We start from the raw sequence: 22952 nt of genomic DNA on the forward strand, positions 1-22952 counted from the left end.
CACCAGCTGGCAGTGTTGTCCCCAGGAGGCCCAGGGACCCAGAGCACAGAAGGCGGTGAGGTGGTCAGGGGAGACCCTCCAGGCCAAGCCACCTCCTACTTGGCCCTTCTTGGCAGCACTGCAACTGGTTCTCCAAGCATCAGGCTTAGAAGCCACACACAGGCTTCCCTGTGAGACTGGCCAGAGCCACTGTCAGTTGAGACCAGGAGGTAGGCATGGGCAGGCTTGGCCAACTCTGGCCTTGACAGACCTGTGTGACTATATCCAGCCTGTCTTCGCCCCTCCCCCTCCCTGGCCTCAGTCTCCCCCTCTGACCTGCAGATAGCCCTGCGGACATGCTGTCCACTCACCAGACACATAACATGGCTGTCCCTGGTCCCCTTCCTGGCCACTCAAGGCTGCTCTCAGTTCATCAGGTCCTGGGACCAAGGCTGCTCCCTGGGGGTGGTGCAGGGGTCCCGCCGCCCTCTTCTCCTGGGGTTGTTTCAGAGGCTAAATAAACGAGGCGTCTGCTTGGACCGCTGAGCCCTCTGACCCTGGCCCTCATTTATCACCACACTATGGCCCTGGAGAGCGACTCACGTCGGGCTGCCCGAGGGGTGGGGGTTGGGGCAGAGGGGTGGGGGGCCTTCTTAGCAGCCAAGCTGACAAGACCCAGAAAGTTCATTTGTCACGGCGGTAGCTTACCATGTCCCTGGCTGGCGGCTCTGGACAGGTGACCCCACCCCGCAGGCCAGGGGAGAGAATCCACAGGAGGACACATCCCAGACCTTGAGGGAAGCGGGCACTGGGCGGCTTCTGGAGGGGGTTCTGGAGGGGGGCAGTGGGCACAGCTAGGACCCATGGGTGGGGCTGTATGGTTGGGCAGGGCCCAGAGCTCAGCCCTGGGACACCTGGGCTGATGGGATGAGCAGGGTGTAGAGCCTCTGGCTGTGGTGGCTGTCCAGGACAGCGGGGCAGGGGAGAGGGCGGTACTTGGGACCGACTACAGAGCTCCTGACTCCCCCCTCACCACAGGCTGACTCCGGCACCCGCCCCCTCCTCCTGGCTGGCTACGAGGACGGATCGGTGGCCCTGTGGGACGTGTCGGAGCGGAAGGCCTATAGCCGCATCGCCTGCCATGAGGAGCCCGTCATGGGCCTTGACTTCGACCCCCAGAGGGCCAGGGGCGTCTCAGGCTCGGCGGGCAAAGCGCTGGCTGTCTGGAGCCTGGACGGGCGGGCCCTGCAGGTCAGTGCGCAGGGGCCCCGGCCCCATCCATCGTGTTCTGCACTAACAGTCTGATAGGCTGAAACAATATTTAGGCATGAAAAGGAGCCGTCGCCCAGCCCCAGCTCATCCATCACATGCAGGCGGGTTGGAGGAAGGGGCGTGGGCACCCCGAGCCCCCTTGCTCAGATGGTTCGGGTTTCTGGCAGACCTCGGGTTAGCAGCAGTCACGTCTTGTCCATCTAGAGAAAGGCACGTAGCGTCCAGGAAGGCTCAGGGCCTTCTCTGGGAAGCTCAGAGGAATTCGGTCAGTAAGGAACTGATTAATCAAGAACAACAACAAAAAAAAAACCCACAATGTGGGAAACTCCACGGAACCTGGTGTGGTGGTCTGCAGGCTGACCTGAGGGAGTTGCTGCAGGCCTTTCCCATGATGCCTCTGGACTCTGCTGACCAGCCTGGGCTCCTCAGCAACACCAGTGCATGGCCTTGGCTGCCCAGGACACAGGGGTGGCCCAGCTGCATCCCAAGCAGAAGGTGGCGCAGGCCACAGGGCCTGAGGTGCTGGGGCGTCTTGGCCTCTTGGCCCCCAGAGGGTGGGCTGGCCAGAGTAGTGAATGCTGGGGACGGGCGAAGACCCCCATGAGCCTCAGGCAACTTGAGCATGCTGGTGAGTGAAAACAGATGCACACCCAGGTGTGTTGGGCGGGGGGGAGACTTGGGTAGGGGCGGGATTATGTGTCCTGGGAGTGCCAGCCCTGCTGCAGCCTCCCGGAGATCCCTACCCTGGAACACACCAAAGAGAGGCCTTGGCCATGTTGCCTGTGTGGGCTCAGGGAGTCCAGACTGCAGAGAGCACCCCAGCCCCTTTCCCAGGGGGAGATGCTGCCTGGCTCACCTCCAGCCATCAGGCCCGCCTGGGAATGGGAATGTGGTGAGCCGACGGGGATGGAGAGGCCCTGGGTGAGAATGGGTCAAGGATGCTAGCTAGTGGACCCCAGGGCCTTGTGGGCATTCTCATGGCTGGGGTATGACCAAAGGACTTCACAAGGTCATTGAGGGCAGGATGGGTCACGTGGCATGAGGATGAGGAAGATGCTGAGGCCCTTGGAGTTAGGCAGGGGTGAGGGTGTGCTTGCTTCCTGCCAGCTGGTGTCTGAGCAGTGGCCTGAGGGGGCAGGGATGGGGCCAGAGATTGGAGGGCAGCACCTTGCCCACCCCTGAGGCAGGCACCTGTCACCTTCAGCAGCCGGTCCTGTCCATCCCCTGGTGGCCAGCCTGTGCAGGGCACACAGCGGCTGCACCTTGGAGCCTGCAGTCTCTCCTTCCATCAGCTGGGGAGGCCCTCCTGTGAGCACTGGAGGGCACGAGGCTGCAGTCATCTCAGGAGCTGGAGGTCGACTCAAGTACAGAGCTTCGCAGTCCCTGTCCCAGCCAGCTGAACATAGGACAAGACCTCCCTCATACCCCTCTGTTCTGCTCCTCCAGGCCCCAGATTGGTCCCGCAGGGGCTTTCACATAGGCAAGGGCAGGAGACTGAGGCAGCCTCCTTCCAGGTCCTCCTGGAGCTGCAGCTCCACCCCACCCACCCAGGACCCCAGGAGGGGCCTTGGCCTAGAACTGCCCTGTCTCTCCTGGTGTGTTTGGGAAACAGCTGCTGGAACTTAAAGACTTAAATTTATGGGCACGTTCCTGTCCAGAGACGAACTTCTACCCAACTAATGAATTGAAAAGTTAAAGCAGAAGGGAGACCAGGAATTAATGAATTGGAAAGTTAGGGGGGTGGGCGGGGCAGGAATGGTGAGGGAGGGGTCCCGCCAGGGTGCACATGGGCCCCTGAGATTCCAGCCACGGTCTTTGCTAAGAAAAAACCCACCTGGGCATGTCGCTTTCACCTGCGGCAGGTGAGGCTCCCTTGAGCGCCCCCACTCGCCCCACCCCGTGTCCCCACGAGAGCCACGTGTGGACCAGGATGGACCTTGTTCACGTCTTCCCACTGGCAGCCTCTAATGAGTCCAAATCAGTCTTCCCCCCAACCCCCGCGGACCCTGGGAGCCGAACTGCGGATGGTTCCCGCCGTGGAGCGTGGGTAATCGGAACCAGATGGCGGCAGCGCTGCGCATTCCTGGCACCTGAGGTCATAGCTGAGCGAGTCACTGATGGCCAGAGAGCTTCCCCAGAGGGTCCCAGCCCGGCCAGGCCTACTACTGGTACAAGAGGCTGCCCCTAGACCTGGACACTGCCTGGAGGTGGAGCCATGGGGCACCTGGAGAGCCCCAGCTGCATACCCAGCATACCCTTCCGCCCCTCAGCTCCGAGATGGTTCCGTTGGACTCAAGTGCCTTCAGGCCCAGGTGGCGCGCAGGCCTGCGCCTTTCTCCCACACGTGGCGCAGGAGCCACAGCCTTGAAGCAGGACTGATTTACAGCCAGGGGTATTTTTAGGTCTTTAAGGAATAATGAGGCTCCGGCACCCCAGTCTGCCCAGGCCAGGATCAGAGCAGCCGCGATTCTCCCTGCTGCAGCTGGGCCGGCATCCTGGGCTGCGGGCCCATCTGCTCCACAGTACTAGTTGCTGCCCGCCCACTCTCTGGCGCTGTCAGGGACTGCTCTTTGGCCATTGCTTAGCCAGTCATTCATTCATTTGTTCATATGAGGCAGATAGCTCCTGTTTGTGCGGTCAATCCCCAAATGCATGCAGGAACCAGGCCCCGGGGTTGGGCCAGGGCCAAGGCTGGGGCTGGAAGCGAGAACTCAATCCAGGTCTCCCATGGGGGAGGCTATGACCAGTTACTTGAACCATGGCCTACTACCTCCTGGGGTCTGTGAGAGCAAGAAACCGGAGTTGGGAGCTAGAGCCAGGGGTTGAACCTGGGTATCCCAACATGGCAGGCAGGCCAGTAACTGCCTAGCTGTCTCAGCCTTGATGTTGTCACTTGTTTGCTGCAGCGGCTGAGGGGGGAAGTGGGGAGCCCAGCTCAGTCAGGGCTCTGAGTGTCCACTGCAGGGCAGGGCAGGGCAGGGCAGGATACCTGCTCAGTGCAACTCTTTTCTCTCTGGGAAGTGTCATGCCGTCAGCAAATTCCTATAAAGAAGCAAAGCCCAAGGGAATGATACCTGTGGGCTCTGACCGGAAAACACCCCCACCAACTGGGGTCTGTAGACACAAAAGGCTCCCCTCCCCTCCACCCCTACCACACACACTGTATGGCCGTAGCCACCCCCATCCTACCCAGTGTGCACCCATCTTAGCAGCGAGAGACAGGTCCAGTGCAGGCTGCCTGGGCCTGCCATGTGTGGACATATAGGCAAGGAGCATGGGAGAGCCAGAGTCAGGTTGTACCAGGCACCAATGGGGGGAGGCTGGTGCTCACACACAGCAGGGACCAGGGGCTCAAGGCTGTGCAGATCAGGCAGAAGCTCAGACACCACCTCATGGCATCGGATGGTTGGGTCAACACAATGCTGAAAGGATAGGGAGCCGTGTCCCTCAGGTCCCTTGTGGGTGAGGATCCAAGGATCCTTCCTCTTCCATCTGTTAGACCAGGGAACTGCATCTTTCACCTGTTATCTTCAACATCCAAACAACTGGGGGGGTGGGGGGGAAGCCCTATGTGCAAGGTGCCTTCTCCTGCCTGCATCCCCCAGGCTAAGCTTCCGGTTCCAGCTCCCTGCTTATGCACCCGCAAGGCAGCAGGTGAAGATTCACATTCCTGGGGTCTCCTGCCACCCACACAGGAGACCAGAGGGAACCCTGGGTTTCTCTCAGGCCTGGCTCAGCTATGACTGTTGGGAGCTTTTGTAGGAGGGAGCCCTTGCAGATGGAAGATCTCTGCCTTTCAAGTAGATAAAAATGGAAACAAATTAAAAACAAAACCAATACCTGTGGAACTTCAAAACAGAGAAAAAGATGAGGGTGGGATGGGGGCAGTGTGTCCCTGTAGCTTTCTGTGCCTGCCCCTCACACCTGCTCAGTACACCTGGCCGGGCTGACTGGCCTCAGTGGCCTTGGGTCCCTCCCTGCCTGAATGTGTGAGGGAAGCTGTTATTCAGCTGGACACCTGTCTGGAGGTGGGAAACTCTTCTCCCAGTGGCCACACCCATGTGCACTGTGCTGCCCTCCCACCCCATCCATCTTTGAAAATATACATTTTTAAGATTTATTTACTTGTACTGGAAAGGCAGATTTGCAGAGAGAAGGAGAAATAGCGAGAGTAAGATCTTCCATCCACCGGTTCACTCCCCAAGTGGTCACAATAGCCGGAGCTGAGCTGATCCGAAGCCAGGAGCTTCTTCTGAGTCTCCCACATGGGTGCAGGGTCCCAAGGCTTTGGGTGGTCCTCAACTGCTTTTTCAGGCCACAAGCAGGGAGCTGGATGGGAAGCAGGACCACCAGGACATGAAATGGTGCCCATACGGGATGCTGGTGTCACAGGGTAGAGGATCAGAGCCACAGCACTGGTCCTGGAAAAAAATTTAAAAAAAAATTTTTTTTAGATGTCCTTTTGGTTCTTACTTCCTGCGTTGGGTGCACAGCTCTGAGCGAAGTGGACCGCCCAGCCCGCTGGGTCGCAGATTGCGGGATGTCATTGTTCTCGTCAGCCCGCACTTGCAGGCGGACCCTGTTTTTATTTGTTCTCTGGCCTCTACCCGAGCTGATTAGAGAGTGTTTTTATGGTTCCAAATGTTGGCCATCCCCCCCACACACACACCCCCTCCCCGTTATCTTTTACTTCTGCAGTCCTAACTTAATTACGCTGTGGTCAAAGAACAAGGTCGGAATGATATCAGGCCTTTGAAATGTGGGGGCCCCGGCCAGTGTGCATAAGCCTCGCACATGTGCTTGAAAACAAAAGTGCTCGCCGCATACCCCCACACAGCTGTACCTGCAAGACATGACAGGCGGGTGGCGCGGTGGGGAGGGCTGCCAGGCTGCAGCTCCTCGCCCCCGCTCCCCACTGTCCTGGAGCCCGACCACCTTTCAGCTGGCTTAGGAACCAGCACGTGTGAGATGGCAGCCACGTGGAACACTGAGCCACCTGCTCACCTGGAGAGGACTTCCAGGATCCCGGGGAGGTCTCCTGACTGTTCATTCCACTTCTGCCCTGAGTTTTTCAAGTGCTCTGGTGCAGCCCAATCCAGCTTTCACTTGCTTGCTTCTTCCTTTACAGCTTTTAATTATCTGGATAGCCTTACTGTTTTAATCCTCTTTTAAGATTTATTTACTTTTATTGGAAAGGCAGATCAGATTTAGAGAGAAGGAAGGACAGAAAACTCTTCCAGCCACTGGTTCACTCCCCAGATGGCCACACTAGCTGGAGCTGAGCTGATCCAAAGCCAGGAGCTGAGCTTCTTCCAGGTCTCCCACCTGGGTGGCAGGAGCCCAAGAGGTCATCTTCCACCGCTCGTCCAGGCACATCAGCAGGGAGCTGGATCAGAGACAAATCTGTCCGGATCCAACCTTCACTTTGCTATGGGCTGCCGTCACTGCAGGCAGCTTAACCCGCACCATGGTCTGCATGCTGGAAGATGTCTCTAGTCCTTCCTTTGTGTTCCTCATGCTACGGACCACAGACCTGGATTTAACATTGGAATCTAGTTATAAACTGCTTGTATGTCTTTGGCTTTATTATTTCATGCAGACAGGAGAGTACATAGAAAATATCTGTGGGAAAATGTTTTTTTAATAAATTTTTTAATTTTTTGAAGATTTACTTATTTTTCTTAGAAAGTCAGATATACAGAGAGGAAGAGAGAGATCTTTCATCTGATGATACATTCCCCAAGCGGCTGCAATGGCTGCGGCTGAGCCAATCCGAAGCCAGGAGCCTGGAGCCTCCTCTGGGTTTCCCACATGGGTGCAGGGTCCCAAGGTCTTGGGCCATCCTGCCTTCCCAGGCCACAGGCTGGGAGCTTGATGGGAAGCAGGGATGCCAGGATTAGAACTGGTGCCCATATGGGATCCTGGTGCATGCAAGGCGAGGACTTCACTATTGTGCCGGGTAAAATTTTAATATTTATTACAAAGGTGAGGGGGTCACAGACCCATGTGTGCCTCTGATTCATTTAGGATTGCGGTGGGTGATATGAGTAAGATAAATGTTTCACTTTTCCCTCCTGTGTCGTAGAGTAGCAGGGGTAGAAGAGTTTTGGGAAGAAGAAAAGTGTGCCACTCCTTGCTATCATACTACATCAGTACCTGGGGACAGAGATGATTTTGGTTTTTAAAGATTTATTTATTTTTTATTACAAAGTCAGATATACAGAGAGGAGGAGAGACAGAGAAAGATCTTCTGTCCGTTGATTCACTCCCCAAGTGCTGAGCCGATCCAAAACCAGGAGCCAGGAACTTCCTCCCAGTCTCCCACGTGGGTGCAGGGTCCAAAGACTCTATGCCATCCCAGACTGCTTTCCCAGGCCACGAGCAGAGAGCTGAATGGGAGGTGCAACAACCACTGGGATTAGAACCTGCGATCATATGGGATCCTGGGTGCATTCAAGGCGAAGACTTTAGCTGCTAGGCCACGGCGCCTGGCCCCAGAAATGATTGTTGCGATAGGCCCCCCCTGTGGGGACAAATATTCCAAGGGTGTCACTCGACTGGTCTTCAGTGATGCCAGAGGCACAAAATTCTCCCTAAGGCTTGTTGGCTATTGTCCTTGCCTACCTCAGTGTGCCCACAGACCCAGGTGCCTGTTGTAGAGCCTGGCCTGCAGTGTTGCTCAGACTGTGCTCCTTTCCGTCTTTTGATGAGGTACTCAAAGTCTGCTGTTGGCTTAGATGAACTGGCTGTGTTCTTTCATGCTCACCTGGATATGCTCTCCATTCTTGCACAAGGGTCAGCCACTGAGACGGCCCAGTTCTGCACCATGTGCTCTGGAATCAGACCACATGTCTGTGTGATCTTCCCTGAGGTTGGGGATCAAGCACAGCAGTCCACCTCCAGACCCCTAAGAAACCTCACCTGGAATGTCTTCAGCCCTGCCCACCTCCAGGCCTGGCTCTTGTGCACACCAGTGGATACTGCAGCCCAGCAGGGCATCCTCAAGGATGCCCCATCAGGCCCATTCCCAGCCTTGGTTCTTCTGTGTGCCTGTGGTACTGTGGCCTAGCCCAGCAAGTGCTGTAGCTTAGTCCAGGCAACCCCCAAAAATCTCTACCAGACCTGCCCCCAAACACTCTTTTTTTTTTAAAGATTTATTCATTTTATTACAGCCAGATATACAGAGAGGAGGAGAGACAGAGAGGAAGATCTTCTCCCCACTGATTCACTCCCCAAGTGAGCCGCAATGGGCCAATGCGTGCCGATCCGAAGCCGGGAACCTGGAACCTCTTCCAGGTCTCCCACGCGGGTGCAGGGTCCCAAAGCCTTGGGCCGTCCTCAACTGCTTTCCCAGGCCACAAGCAGGGAGCTGGATGGGAAGTGGAGCTGCCGGGATTAGAACTGGCACCCATATGGGATCCCGGGGCTTCCAAGGCGAGGACTTTAGCCGCTAGGCCACGCCGCCAGGCCCCCCAAACACTCTTATTAGTACTGTGACCTAACCCAACCCGTCCACCCCTGGCCCCAGCAGGGGCTTTGGCCTGTGAGGAAGGCCCTCCCTATCCCCCTTTCATAGCCACACTGTCTCAGCTTCCTTGATTATCTGTGGGTGCAGTGGCCTGGTATGTTAAAGCCCCCAGAAATAATTTTATATTTATTAAATAAGCCCTCAGTGTCCCTCCTGAAACCTGTCCCCAGTCCCTAGTAATGCATGCCCCGTCCCCAGTGTGCTCATGGCGGCATTGATGGCCATGGGGTGGCCCCAGTGGCATGTACCCACAGTGTCGTGGCAAGCACTCTGTGCTCTTCCCCCAAAATCTTAAAAACAAAGGGAGGGGGCGCCTAGCGTGGTAGCCTAACAGCTAAAGTCCTCACCTTGCACACACCAGGATCCCATATGGGCGCTGGTTCTAATTCTAGCATCCCTGCTTCCCATCCAGCTCCCAGCTTGTGGCCTGGGAAAGCAGTCGAGGACCACCTAAAGCCTTGGGCCCTGCATTCACATGGGAGACCCAGAGGAGGCTCTAGGCTCCTGGCTTCAGATTGGCTCAGCTCTGACTGTTGCGGCCACTTGGGAAGTGAACTAGTGGATGGAAGATCTTTCTCTGTCTCTCCTTCTCTCTGTATGTCTGACTTTCCAATAAAAATAAATAAATCTTAAAAAAAATAGACTAGGTAACTCTGCTGGCACACTGGTATAGTTAGCACAGAGTTGGCACTAACCAGGCCCAGGATGCCTGCCAGCTATTGACTGCTTTTCTCCCAGCAGGGTAACACTTATCTTTGTATAGTGCAACCTAGGTTGCCGTCTACAGCTGGGTAGAAGGATTTTCAGCACAGAAAGTAAGCGGAGGTTCCAGTGGTTTTATGAAGGTGGAGGATGAGCCTAGCCCCAGGACTGCCTGTGTTCACAGGACAGTGGGCACTGATCTGGGAGACAGCCGAGAAGCCAGACGGGCACCGTGATGTCAGTGGCAGAACGTATGGAGAAACACCATGGGCCAATCCCAGGGCAGGCATTGGGCATGTGCCAGGCCATGTGCCCCAGGCACGGGCAGCAGCCCTTAGGCTGTCATCTGCCCCTTCACAGCCAAGCCCACCCACCACATCATACAGGGTGAAGCAGGGACAGGTGGGGTTGTCGAAACTTCCTGCATCTAAGGAGCAGCCCTGAGAGGGCACAGAGGGGCACGTCTTTGCCTCCCAGGGCTGGGACAAGTCATCCTGTAGGTCCTTGATACTGTTCTTCAGTTTCAGAACAGCCACCATGGAGAGAAGACATCACCATGTAGGTGTCTGTGGCAGGTGGACCGGCTACAGCTGGTGATGTGCCACAGACAGTCTGCTTGTGACTTCTGTCCCTGGCAGCCCAACTCCCTGAGGGCTCCTGGAGGCCTGACACGTGGCTCTCCTCCTTTGAATACTCTGTGGTGACAGGGGAAAGTAATTTTTTAAGACTTACATTTCTTGAAAGATTAATAGAAAAGCAAAGCAGATTTACAGAGAAAAGGAGAGTTAGAAAGATCTTCCATCCACTGGTTCACTCCCCAAATAAACACAACAGCCAGAGCTGAGCCGATACGAAGCTGGGAGCCAGAAGCTTCTCTACAGGTGTAGGATAGGATCCCAAGGCTTGAAGCCAACGCTTACTTTCCCAGGCCACAAGCAGGGAGCTGGATGGGAAGTGGAGTATGAACTGGTACCCATATGGGATCCTGGGGCATGCAAGGCCCCTTATTTAGCTATTGAGCTATTGAGCTATTGTACCAGATCCTGTTTCCATATTTTTAAACAAATGTTTTTGAAACACCTTCCTGTACCAGGACAAATACAAGGAAAACAATGTAGCTGCTATCTAGGAGAGAAGGTGATACCGCCTTTACTGTTGCACGTGGTGGGCTTCACAAAGCCCCTTGGATGTGCAGCCTTGACCTTGTCCCCAGGTGACAGGTGAGCGAGCAGCCACACAACCAGCCCGCGCCCCCCCCCCCAGCCTTGTCAGTCTCGCAGTCCCTCCCCGTGTTTCTGGTAGTTACACAACCGGTTCTGTAGCAGTAATCCCCATTCAGTTTTAGGTCTAATCCTGCCTCGCTGTGTGCCAGGCCACTTGCTACCGTTCCCCTGTTCTCTCTTCCAAGGCCGCAGCTGATCCCTGAGTTCTAGAAGAGCTGAGGGAGCAGTCTTCCACTGAGTCCTTACATGTTCAAAGATGTCTCTGCCATTGTTCCCCGTGCTTGAGTGACAGCCCTTGCGGACACCACCACACCACCCGTACCCACGGAAGCAGCCACAGCGCGTCCTGGAGGCACGCCACACGTTTCCTCGTCCTCCCACAGGGTCTTCCTGCCCAGCCAGCATGGGAATTTCCTTGACCCAGTAGCAGTCCGTTTTGGGGGTCTCCTTGCTGCAGCTTCTAGAAATCCGGAGTGCTTTTCTAAATTGGTGCGCACCCCTGCCTCAAGCGCTCCCTCCCATCTGTCTCCTTGGCTGTGCCACATCAGGTTTATTCCTTGGGGTTTGGCTGCTACTGTGGAAGCTTATTCTTCTGCCTTTTTTTTTTTTTTAAGAGAAAAAGAGAGCTTGAAGTCCCCCATCTCCTGGTTCACTTTCCAGATGCCTTTAAAGCCAGACCAAAACCAGGATCTAGGAGCTCCCTATGTCTCTCCCGTGGGTGGCAGGAGCCCAGGCTCTTGAGCAGTCACTAGCACCTCCCAGAGTCTTCACTAGCAGGAAGCTGGAGTCTTGTTTAGTAGCTCTCACCCACAGGGGTCACTTAACTTTCCGAACTAACCAGCAAAGCTGAACGGCTCAATGGTCAACGGGGTCAATGGTGCCTTTCGTCCTCTTTTCCCCATGCTCTCAGTTTGACTGTGGCCTGGCTCAGTGGACACAGTCAGAAAATAGAGAGTGCACTTGGGCTCACCTCCAGGCCACCACTGAGAGTCACAGGATGGCAGAGAACCAGTCGCTGTGTGATGTAACCAAGACCACCACTGTGGGTTCTCTGGTTCCTGCAGCAGGCATGGGGAGTGGCACAGGAGCAAGGGAGGAGGCCTGTGGCTCACCCGGCACTGGGGTGGCACCCTGCCCCTAGCACTGTCTCTCTCATTCACATTCCCCTCACCCCCCACCCCATCTCCATCTCATCCATTTCCTACAGCAGGCTGCAGGCAGACAGGCTCATCAGGCTCTCCATCCTGTAGGCGGTTAGTCCCCCAGCACCAGGTCCCAGGAGGGACCATTCGGAGGTGGCCCTGGGGAGCAAAGTTGTGGACCATGGGGCCCCGCTGTCATGATGTCATCCCAAGCTGACCACACGTCAGACCCTGCACTCCCACTCCCCCAGCACAAATCTGAGGATCCAGTGAGCAGGTGTTTGCTGGGCCATGGTCACATTCAGCCATGGGAGTGCCTCCTATTGCTGGCAGCCCCTGTGGGGTCCCCGAGAATCCCCTGGCAGGGAAAGCACCTATCAGCCTCAGCTGTGCTAGCTGCCACGGAACCCTCACATGTCTCATCTCTCGCAGGTGTGCCATACCCAGCAGCTTACCAACCCGGGGATTGCAGATCTCACCCTGCGGCCAGACGGCAAGATCCTGGCCACAGCGGGCTGGGACCACCGAGTCCGCGTGTTCCACTGGCGGAAGATGAAGCCGCTGGCCGTGCTGACCTTCCACAGTGCTACTGTCCACTGCGTGGCCTTTGCCGCTGACGGCCTGCTGGCCGCGGGCTCCAAGGACCAACGTATCAGCATCTGGTCCCTCTACCCACCCAAACCGTGTGACTCTCACCCGAACACATGATGATGCAGGGCATGTGACTCCCTCACCAACTCACGTGATGAACTGACCCGCACACATGGCGACTGTACCAGGGCACATGACCTGCCATCCCCTCTCTGTACCCTGGGGTGGTTGTCAGGGACCAGACACATGGTGCTGGGCCTCTGCAGGCCAGAAGCCAGACCCAAAGCCAAGGAGCCTCTCTGTCTTCACGCAACTCGCTTCCTTGTAGTGAAACCTCCATGAGATAGTGGCTCTGGTGTCCATCCAGGCCCCCAGTGCCCACGGCTTGCTAAAGGGTCTGGTGTGGGGGCCTCATCATGTTGCCACCCCACCCCAGATGGTGTTTTCCAATAAACTGTTTGATGTAAACCTTTAGCCTCGAGGGGGAGACTCCCCAAAAAGACATTCACCCTCCCTCAACCCCTCAACTAGAGGAGGAATCCCCACCCACGCCTGCCTGGAGTGCTACCTCCTTCTACCCAGAGAACCCCTGGTAGGCTCCTGGCAGCCTTTGCATCACCAGGACTGGGGGTTACAGATCACCATGCATCTGGCCCTTCTGGAACCTTCCACATGTGAAAGAGTGCCTCCCCACACACCTAGCTATATGGCCTGGGAATATCGCATTTACAGTACATCCCTGGACATGTCCTTCCTCAGGTACAGGTTCACCTCAGCCTTCATGGAGGGGGCACTGCAGGCATCCCAGGTGGGTCTGTGGAGGTCGGGGCTGGCTTCCAGGGAAGGGCAGCAGGTGGTGGGCAGGGCAAGGCAGGCAGTCAGGCGTCTGCTGCAGAGATGCTGGGCCAGTGTCAGCGTGCCCTTCAGTCCCCTGGCTGTTAGCCTAGGACCCTTTGTGATCTGGGGGTGGTTCCTTTGTGTGTGTGTGTGTGTGTGTGTGTGAGAATGCTCATCACACCTTCATTCATAAGTGCTGGAAAGGGACAGTGGCCCATGGTTTGAGTCCCAGCTGCTTCACCTTCCACCCAGCTTCCTGATAGTGCTCCTAGGAAGGCAGTGGAGGATGACCCAAATGCTTGGGCCCCTGCACCCAAGTGGGAGACCCAGATAGAATTGTGGCCCTCCCCATGTTGCACATCAGATACAGACATCTGCTCCTCCCTTGCCTGTCAGGCAGCAAAGCCCTCTGGGTACCCTGACTGCAGGGAGGCTGGGTGTGGCCAGGTCAGTGCCTTCCCCTGCCCTTGGTCACACCCCTTGAGAGAGCAGCCAGCATACATTGGCTGCCAGGTGTCACCTGCACACATATCAGCCCCTGCCCCTTGTTCACCGACACGCGGGGGTCCAGTTTAGAAGTCCCATATGGCAACCAGGGGGACAAAGCAGCAGCCACAGCTGCTGCCTGCCTGCAGGAAGGGCCCTCTGGTCAGGAGAGAACCCAGAGCTGCAGCAGCGCCACCTCCACTGGGTACATCCACCTGCCAGGACCTTGCCCCCAGAGGGAATTGCTGTGCCCTTGGCAGAGGCCGGCACCATGGTCACTAGCAAGCACCAGGCACTCTCAGGCCCAGGGGTCAGCTGAGGAAGGACTCGGGTGGGGGTGGGGGCTGCCCGGTCCCTGTGCGTCTGCACCGCCTGCGCCCTGGAACCAGGCTCCATCAGGTGCTTCCCGCCTGCATCCTGTGCCAAGACTCCACTGAGCACCCTGCACACAAAAGGCTGTTTGCTCAGAGTGGCAGCATCGCTCCAGGGGGTTCTTGAGAAACGCTTCATTCTCAACTAGCTATGACCTCCTCCCCCTCCAAGCACAGCCGTCGACACCAGAGCGGAACGCGCCGTTCACCCATGCTTCGTGCAGATGAGCGTGGCGGCGGCCCCACCTTCCAGCCGGGGGCCCTGCCACATCTGCACGTGGGAGTGGTGCTCCTGGCAGCATTGACTCTCCTGGGTCTACAGAGCAGCTCGGCTCCCACAGGCCCTGTGACTGCAACCCCTGAAGGGTCTCAGGGCACGGGGAGCACTGGTCCAGGCTGGCCAGCCCTGTTTTATGGGCAGATGTGGAGCCCTTGGCTGCTGCCTGGTGAATCAGGCATTCACCAACATATTTACCAAGGACAAGACTGGAGTCAGGAATTCCCAGGGATAAAAGGAAAAGACAAGGCTAGAACTGCAGACCAACTGTGACAGTTAGGGCCATTTCAGTCCATCCTGAAGCAGCCACCCAAACAGCCAGGAATACAGGGTGGTTTGGGCAGTCACACTCTTCCAACTGCTCACTGCTCCGCACTCTCTCGATCATGTGCATCTGGGCCCCTCCCTTGGCTGGATGTGATGGAAATGTTCGTCTTCAGGACTATACTGTGGTGTAGCACACTAAGCCTTCGCCTGCAGTACCGGCATCCCTCCCAGGCACCGCTTCGAATCCCGGCTGCTCTACTTCCCTTCCAGCTCCCTGCTGGATTCGCCTCCCTGGGAGGCAGCCAGTGATGCAGTCCTGGTTCCTGGCTTCAGGCTGGCCCAGCCCTCGCTGTTACGGCATTTGGGGAAATGAAACAGCAGATGGAAGATCTCTTTCTCTCCGTTTGACTGTCTCGCTGCCTTTCAAATAGAAACTTTAAAATAAATAAATGGCTAAAGATAAAAACTATAATGTGTGTGTTTAATATTTATTTATTTGAAAGGAAAGAGTCATAGAGAAAGGGAGAAACAGAGCGAGGGAGAGAGAAATCTTCCAGCTGCTCGTTCACTTTGCAAATGGCCACCATAGCAAGGCTGGGCCAAGCCAAAACTAGGAGCCAGAAGCCTCACACAGGACTCCTGGGTGGAGGCAAGGACCTAAACACTTTGGCCATCTTCCGTGTTCCTAAGTAAATTAGAGGAAGTGGAGCAACTGGGATATACACCAGTGCCCATGTTACAGATGGTGGCCAACCCAGCCATGGCAGAGTGCCAGCCATTCCCTCCACCAGCCCCAATAATGTTTAAGAAAAAGGAATTCAGAGGCCAGAAACAAACCTTCACAGATAAGGCCAAATGATTTTTTTATTTTTTAAGGATTTATTTTTATTTTTATAGCAAAGTCAGATATGCAGAGAGGAGGAGAAAAGATCTTCCAACCAATGATCCACCCACCTCCTAAGGGACCACAATGGCCAGTGCTGTGCCAATCTGAGCCAGAAGCCAGGAACTTCCTCCAGGTTCAGAGTCCCAAGGCTTTGGGCCATCCTCAACGGCCCTCCCAGTCCACGAGCAGGGAGCTGGATTAGAACCGGCACCAATATGGGATACTGGTGTGCGCAAGGCGAGGACTTTAGCCACTAGCTAGATCACCACGCCGGGCCCGGCCAAATGATTTTTAAAGATTTATTCTGTTATTTAAAAGGCAGAATTACATAAAAAGAAAGGAAGAGACAGAGAGAGATCTGCCATCTGCTGACTCACTCCCCCAAAATGGCTGCAATGGTTGGAGCAGGGCCAGTCTGAAGCCAGGGGCCAAGAAATGTATCCGAGTCTCCCATGTGCATGCAGGGACCCTAGGCCCTGGGCTATCCTTTGCTGCTTTCCCTGTCAGGGAGCAGGATGGGAAATGGAGTATCCAGGACTCAAACTGGCACCTGTAGGCACCTGTATGGGATGCTGGCACTGTAGGCAGTGGCTGAACCTGTTACACAACAGCACTGGCCCTAGGCCATTTTTGACACAGGGTGTCAATGCCACGCAATAGAGAAAGGACAGTTTTGTTTCAACCAAATAGTGCTGGGAATACTAGACATGCACCTGCAGAAGAGTGATGCGAAGTGTTTTACTCCAAGCAGGTCAAAGACTGACATGTAAGACCTAAAACCCATAAAACTATTAGAGGAAAGCACAGGCATTGGATTTGGCAGAGATGTCCTGATGTGTCAGCAAAGGTACTGCCAATGAAAGAAAACAACATCATGGCAATTTTTAAATTGTGTGCATTTTGGGGCCGGTGTTGAGAGGCAGTGGGTTAATCCCCCATCTGTGACTCCTGCATCCCATTCAACTCCCAGCTGCTCCACTTCTGATCCAGCTGCCTGCTAATGTGCCCGGGAAAGCAACCGATGATGGCTCAAGTGCTTGGGCCCCTGCAGCCCAATGGGAGAGCTTGCTGCTAGTGTTAGTCTGGCCCAACCCAGCTGTTACAGTCATTTGGGGAGTAAAACAGCAAATGGAAGATCCGTCACCTCTCTTTCTGTCTCTCAAACTATGTTTTTCAAATGAACAAATATTTTGAAAGAAAAAAAAAAAGACTGTATCTAAAGACATTATTGGGGTTAGCACGATAGCTCAGTGGCTAAAGTCCTCGCCTTGAGTGCACCAGCATCCCATATGGGCACTGGTTCATATCCCAGCTGCTCCACTTCCCATCCAGCTCCCTGCTTATGGCCTGGGAAAGCAGTTGAGGACCGCCCAAAGCCCTGGGACCCTGCACCCATGTGGGAGACCCAGAAGAAACTCCTGGCTTCTGCCTTTGGATTAGCTCAGCTCTGGTTGTTGTGGCCACTTGGGGAATGAACCAGTGGATGGAAGATCTTTCTGTCTTTCCTCTCTGAATAGCGGTCTTTCCAATAAAATAAATAAATCTTTTAAAAAAAATCTTCCTTTCCAGTTTAAAAAAAAAAGATGTTCCAACAGAGTACAAAATCATTCAGAGTAGGAGAAAATGTTTGCAAATCATTTGTCATATAAAATTAAGTTTAAAAACACAGAGTGAACAGCAGAAACTCAACAATAACAACAAAACCCACCCAAAAGGGACAAACAGGGCCAGCATTGTGGCACAGCAAGTTAAGTTTCTGCCTGCAACTTCAGCATGTCTTACTGGATTCCAATCCAGTTTTCTGCTAGTATGCCTGTGAAAACAGTGGATGATGGAAGTTTGGGACCCTGCACCTACATGGGACACCAGATAGAGCTTCAGGCTTCTGGTTTTTGGCCTGGCTCTACCCTGGCTCTTGTAGTCATTTGGGGAGTGAGCCACCATATGTAATAGCTCTAACACTTGTCTTGCTCCCCTTCTGTTGGTAACTGCTTTTCGGATGAATAGTTAAATAAATCCTTTTTAAAATAAGCCAAGGATTTGGAAAGACAGACATGTCTCCACAGAAGACTGGCGACTTGCCACAGCATTTAGTCAGCACCAGCAAAGTGCAAGAGAAAGCTGCCAGTGAGGGGAGGCCACTGTGCTACAACAGGCCGGGCTGCCCTGGACAGTGCCAGCATGAAATATTGAAGCTCATGTTTGAGTTCCGGCTGTTCCACTTCGGATCCAGCTCCCTGCTTATGACCTGGGAGGTCCCAAGGCTTTAGGATGCTGCGTCTATGTTGGAGATGCAAAAGAAGCTCCTGGTTCCCAGCTTTAGATCAATACAGCTCCGGCTGTTGCATCTATTTGGGGAGTGAACCATGGATCTTCCTCTCTGTCTCTCCTCCTCTCTATATATCTGACTTTCCAATAAAAATAAATAATAATAAATCTTTTTAAAAAGACAGTTTTTTTAAAAAAAATAGCAATAGCCAGGGTAGGGCCAGGCCAAAGCCAAGAGCCTGGGACTGCTTGGGGTTTCCCACATGGGTGAGAGGGCCCAAATACTTGGGCCAGGTTGCAATACCTTCTCAGGGAGCTAGATGGGAATTGTAGCAGCCAGGAATTGAACTATAGTGCTCTATACGGGATGCTGGTGTTGTGAGCAGTGGTTAACCACAATGCTAGCCCCCATGTGTTGCTGACCAAGTTCTCTTACCCAGTCTAAAGCCGCCTGGTCAGTCACATCAGCTCCTCCTGCCCACAGTGCTGGTTGGGTTTGTTCCCTGTCATTGTGGTTTCCCTTGTAGGGTTGTGTAAATGGAGACCCCACAGTGTAGCACCTACTCGGACTGGATACTAGTCACTCTGAAGACCCAGGCCACTGGTGCTGAGTCCTGCTCTGTGTTGTGCCCTACACCTACCATGCACCTACAGAGGTACACCTGGGCTGTGCTGGCCCATGTGAATGTGGAGCCCAGGTGTACCTCTGTTCCTCTATGAACATGCTTGTTGCAAAGCCTTGTTGGCTCCTGTTGTCCCCAACGCTATCCCCACCCCACCAAGCTGCTCCCTGAAGCTCTGCATGGGGGTGGCTTCACCCTCACCCCCAAGGATCATCTTGCCTCCAGCCTCATCCCCACCCACACGGAAGCCTGGCATCCTGTAGGTGGTACAGGGGCTTGCTTCAAGCAGAACCTGTGTCCCTCTTGTCATCTGGTGACCTTTGACCTGCAGATATTTTCCACAGTGCTGCCACAGCCAGAGTTCACGGGCTCCTCACGGAGCCAGTGGCCTTGCTGCCAGGTCCTGGATGAAAACTCCAGAGCAGGCAAGCATGGTAGCTTAGTGGCTGAATGCTCGCCCTGCATGTGCCAGGATCCCATATGGGCACCTGTTTGTGTCCCAGCTGCTCCACTTCCCTTCCAGCTCCATGCTTGTGGCCTGGGAAAGCAGTCAAGGACAGCCTGGGACCCTTGGGAGCCTGGGACCCTGGAAGCCTTGGGACCCTGCACCCATGTGGGAGACTCGAAAGAAGCTCCTGGCTCTTGGCTTTAGGTCAGCTCAGTTCCAGCTGTTGTGGCCATTTGGGGAGTAAACCAGCGGCTAGAAGATTTTTTTTTTTTTTTTTTGTCTCTCCTTATCTCTGTCAATCTACCTTTGCAATAAAAATGAATAAATCTTAAGTGGGAAAAACAAAAGGTTTCAGAGACAGTGTGGGGCTAGGGGACAGGAGGCACAGACCCTTAGCAGCTGGGCAAGCATGGAAATCCAGGAGGCTTCGGCAGTGCCAGGAGCCACGGTCAGCATCACTCCCACCTACACCTGCTGCTCAGCAGCCCATCATACTTTCCTCTGGGAGTGGGGGAAGGGGAAGCACAGAATGTGCAGGGAGAGGGTCTCCAGAGTGTAATCTGACCCTCCATCCCACAACTTGTAACCAGCCTTCCTGACCCCTCTGAGCCCACCCCTCCCAGCCCTGCAGACAGAGCCCAGGCTGAATTGTTCACCCTGTGAGGCTGGGTCCCCCAGGGCAGGGCAGTGGGCTGGGGGTCCAGAGGCCTTGCAGAGGCAGCTGCAGAGCATCCTGGGCCTGCTGGAACCCTAATGCTGTTAGCTGGCCAGAGCGTACCGCAGCTGGCTCCCCTGTAGGCTTACCAGAGCCCTAGGATATCGGTCTCATGGGCTCAACATTGAACAAGTTGTCCTGGTGTTTAGGGCTGGGCAGGTGTTCCTGGCCAGGGATAGCCCAAGTGTCTCTGAGGCAGGGGAGGACATGGCTTTGGGGCTAGTGTTGTGGCACAGGTGTTAAAATCTCCATGTATGACATTAGCATCCCATATGTTCAAGTCCCGGCTGCTACACCACTTCCCATCCAGCTCCCTGCTTATGGCCTGGGAAAGCAGTGGAAGATGGCCCAAAGCCTTGGGACCCTGCACCCACATGGGAGACCCAGAGGAGGTTCCCCAGCCATTGCAAACATCTAGGGGAGTGAGCCATTATGTGGTAGATCTGTCTCTTTCTTTCAATAACTCTATCTGTCAAACACAACTTTATTTGAATAAGACAGGTGCAGAAGGAAACAACCTGCACAGAGAAACCAGGGGGACGAGTGGGTGGGCTTTGAGAAGCATTCCTCCCCTGCTCCAACATCCTCCAAGAGCCTGAGATACTCCCCACTCCCTGCCCCTGCCACTTCCTGGCCATAACACCTTGTCAAGGTGCACAAATGCCCACAGGCTGCATCTAGCAGGCATCCATGAGAGGGTGAGGCCGGGCATGGCTTCAGGTCTCCGGACAGAAGGTAGTAGCTTGGGGGGGTCAGCCCCTCAGTGAGCTGTCAGGGCAGTGCCCAGGACACCTGGTGCCTTCTGGGATCCCACTCCAGTATAGGAACTCAGGGGGACCCCCAGCAGAACAAGACCCCTCCACAGGAGGCACTGAGCTCCACCAAAGACAGGTGCTGCCCTCTCTCCTGACATCAGACCATGCCTGTCCAGCAGGCGTCCTGGAACCTCTGTGTCCATGTCCTCTGCCTGGCTCAGCCAGCAGCTTGGGTGGGTGGCTAGCTGGCTTACTTTCAGCACCCCCTACCCCTTCCTCCAGTTTAGTCTTTCTGGGCATGCATTCCTCTGCCCTACACACACACACACACACACACACACACACACACTGTTTAAAAAACAAAAACAACCATGCAGGCAGCGTGTCTAGATCGGTCGTCAGACTCCAAGGAAAACTGGACTTTGCTTGTTTTTTCCTCGGGTCCAGTTCAAGACTTGCTTTATTGTTAAGCACAAGGGGGATTATTTGCATGGAAGTGGCCACTTCTGGAATCTGCAGCAGCTTCCTGTGCCCCCAAGGAGGGAGTAACCTCATCCTCCACCACTGGACCTGGCAGGAACCTGCCAGGCACAGAGCAGCCTTGGTGGCACAGGAATCCCACAGAGCTAAGGCCCCCAGGAAAGGGTGGCCAAAGTCCCTGCATCACCCCACTGTCCCTTAACATCGAGGAAGACTGGGGACAGTGGCTCACCTGGCCCCAGGCCCCAGGCAGAGGTAAACACTGCTTGCCCCATTCTCAGCTGCTGGGAAGTAGTCAGAGACCCAGCTTCCATCACCATCAGCACTGTGTGTGTTGAGATCACAAGAGGAGTGGTCTCAGGGAAGAATCTAGAAACTACTTTCTGTGGGACAAGGTGGGGTTTGAAATGGGAGGCATTTCAAAGCAACAGAGGATTGCCCAAGTCCTTGGGACCCTGCACCTGCGTGGGAGACCTGGAAGAGGTTCCTGGCTCCTGGTTTCAAATTGCCTCAGCTCTTGCTATTTTAGCTATGTAGGGAGTAAATCAGTGGATGGAAGATCTACTTATTGGGCCATCCTCGACTGCTTTCCCAGGCCACAAGCAGGGAGCTGGATGGGAAGTGGAGCAGCCAGGACAAGAACTGGAGCCCATATGGGATCCCTAGGCATGCACGATGCGTATTCATGCCAGGCCTGTTAATCCCACTGCTTAAAAAAAAAAAAAAAACCTGAAATACAATCCATTTTTTAAAAATGCTTATTTATTTGAAAGAGAGACATCTTCCATCTGCTGGTTCACTCCCCAAATGGTTACAACAGCTGGAGCTGGGCCAGTCCAAAGCCAGGAGCTCTCTCTGGGTCTTCCACATGGGTGGCAGCCGTCAGAGGTCTTTGGCCATCCTCCACACTTTCCCTGGCACATTAGCAGGGAACTAGAATGGAAGTGGAGCAGCCTAGAATCAAATTAGCACCCATATGGAATGCCGGTGTGGCAGGGGAAGCCTAGCCTGCTGTGCCACAGAGCCTGAGGTGGCCAGGAAAAAAGGCAACTGCTGTGACACCGCCCACCTGTGCCACTGCTAGTTCCCGTGCAACCAAACAGCCTCTAGTCAGACTCAGCAAGACCATGTCCCAACTTCAGAGCCCCTGAGACAAATAAGGGGAAACCCGGGCATTGCAGTGTGTCTCCACCCCTGCTCCACCGGGGCTGCGTGGCTGGCGTGGGGCCAAGGCGCAGGAAGGGGCTGGGGGCCGCTGGAAGCAGGGGATTAAACACGCCCCTCGTGCAGCTGAGAGCTGACGGAGGCTTTCGGCAACCAGGATCCTCCCTGTAATTAGGAAGATCGTTTAATTACTGCTATGGAAACCCCAGCGGCCGGCCCACGTGGGCTGCTTTATACCTCTGCCTGGGCTATTTCCCACACAGAGACCTGGCAGGATTTGGGAAGAGACTGACTCCTGAACCGCATTGCAGGGGGCCCATCTGGTTTGAGGTAACTGAATAAGCGAGAAAGGGATGGAATCAAAGGCACGATTTGTGTTTTTGGAAATACAGAAAATGTGTGAGATAGTAGCACTAGTGGGCAATGGGGTGGGGGCAAGGTCCTGGCCGTGTCATTGGGGCCGTGCACACCCTAAGCCTGCTCCTGTCCATCTCCCTGACCTGACCCCAGCAGGACACAGTGGTGCCTCCTGGGTGAGAGATGTCAAGACCCGGCCCAAGCGTGTAGCTGGCCTCCTGCAAACTGCACCCACAGGGAGAGGCAGTGAATGCCCCCAGCCCACCCAGGGCCCTCTCTGGTCACAACAGGGGAAACTGAGGCACATACCCTACACACACACACACACACACCCCACTTTGGGCTGGCTGGGCTGCTCGGTCACTGCATCCACCAGCTGGCTGACCCCTGCCCCCCATCCGCGGCACAAGGCCTCCATGGCCATGTGCAACACTGCTTTGATCGCCACACACCTGCAGCTCCCAGCCTCGTCCTCCCACAAGCAGCTGTCATCACGCAGATCCCACACTACCCGAGGGTGTCCCCGGGGGGTGAGGGGCAGTGCCAAAGGCACCTCCCAGGTAGCCAGGGAGCTCCAGGCC

The 22952-nt window shown here is 55.1% G+C and overlaps 1 protein-coding gene across 1 annotated transcript in view; it reads left to right on the top strand.

The window, feature by feature from the left end:
- Nucleotides 1-12554, top strand: part of GNB1L (G protein subunit beta 1 like) — a 52716-nt gene extending 40162 nt beyond the window's left edge. The window contains exons 9-10 of the mRNA XM_058657015.1: nucleotides 1018-1230; nucleotides 12279-12554. Coding sequence (XP_058512998.1) covers nucleotides 1018-1230; nucleotides 12279-12554 — 489 coding nt within the window. The remainder of the gene's footprint in view (nucleotides 1-1017; nucleotides 1231-12278) is intronic.
- Nucleotides 12555-22952: the final 10398 nt, after the last annotated feature.

The sequence above is a fragment of the Ochotona princeps genome, chromosome 29 (genome assembly GCF_030435755.1).
Source record: "Ochotona princeps isolate mOchPri1 chromosome 29, mOchPri1.hap1, whole genome shotgun sequence".
Lineage (NCBI taxonomy): Eukaryota > Metazoa > Chordata > Mammalia > Lagomorpha > Ochotonidae > Ochotona > Ochotona princeps.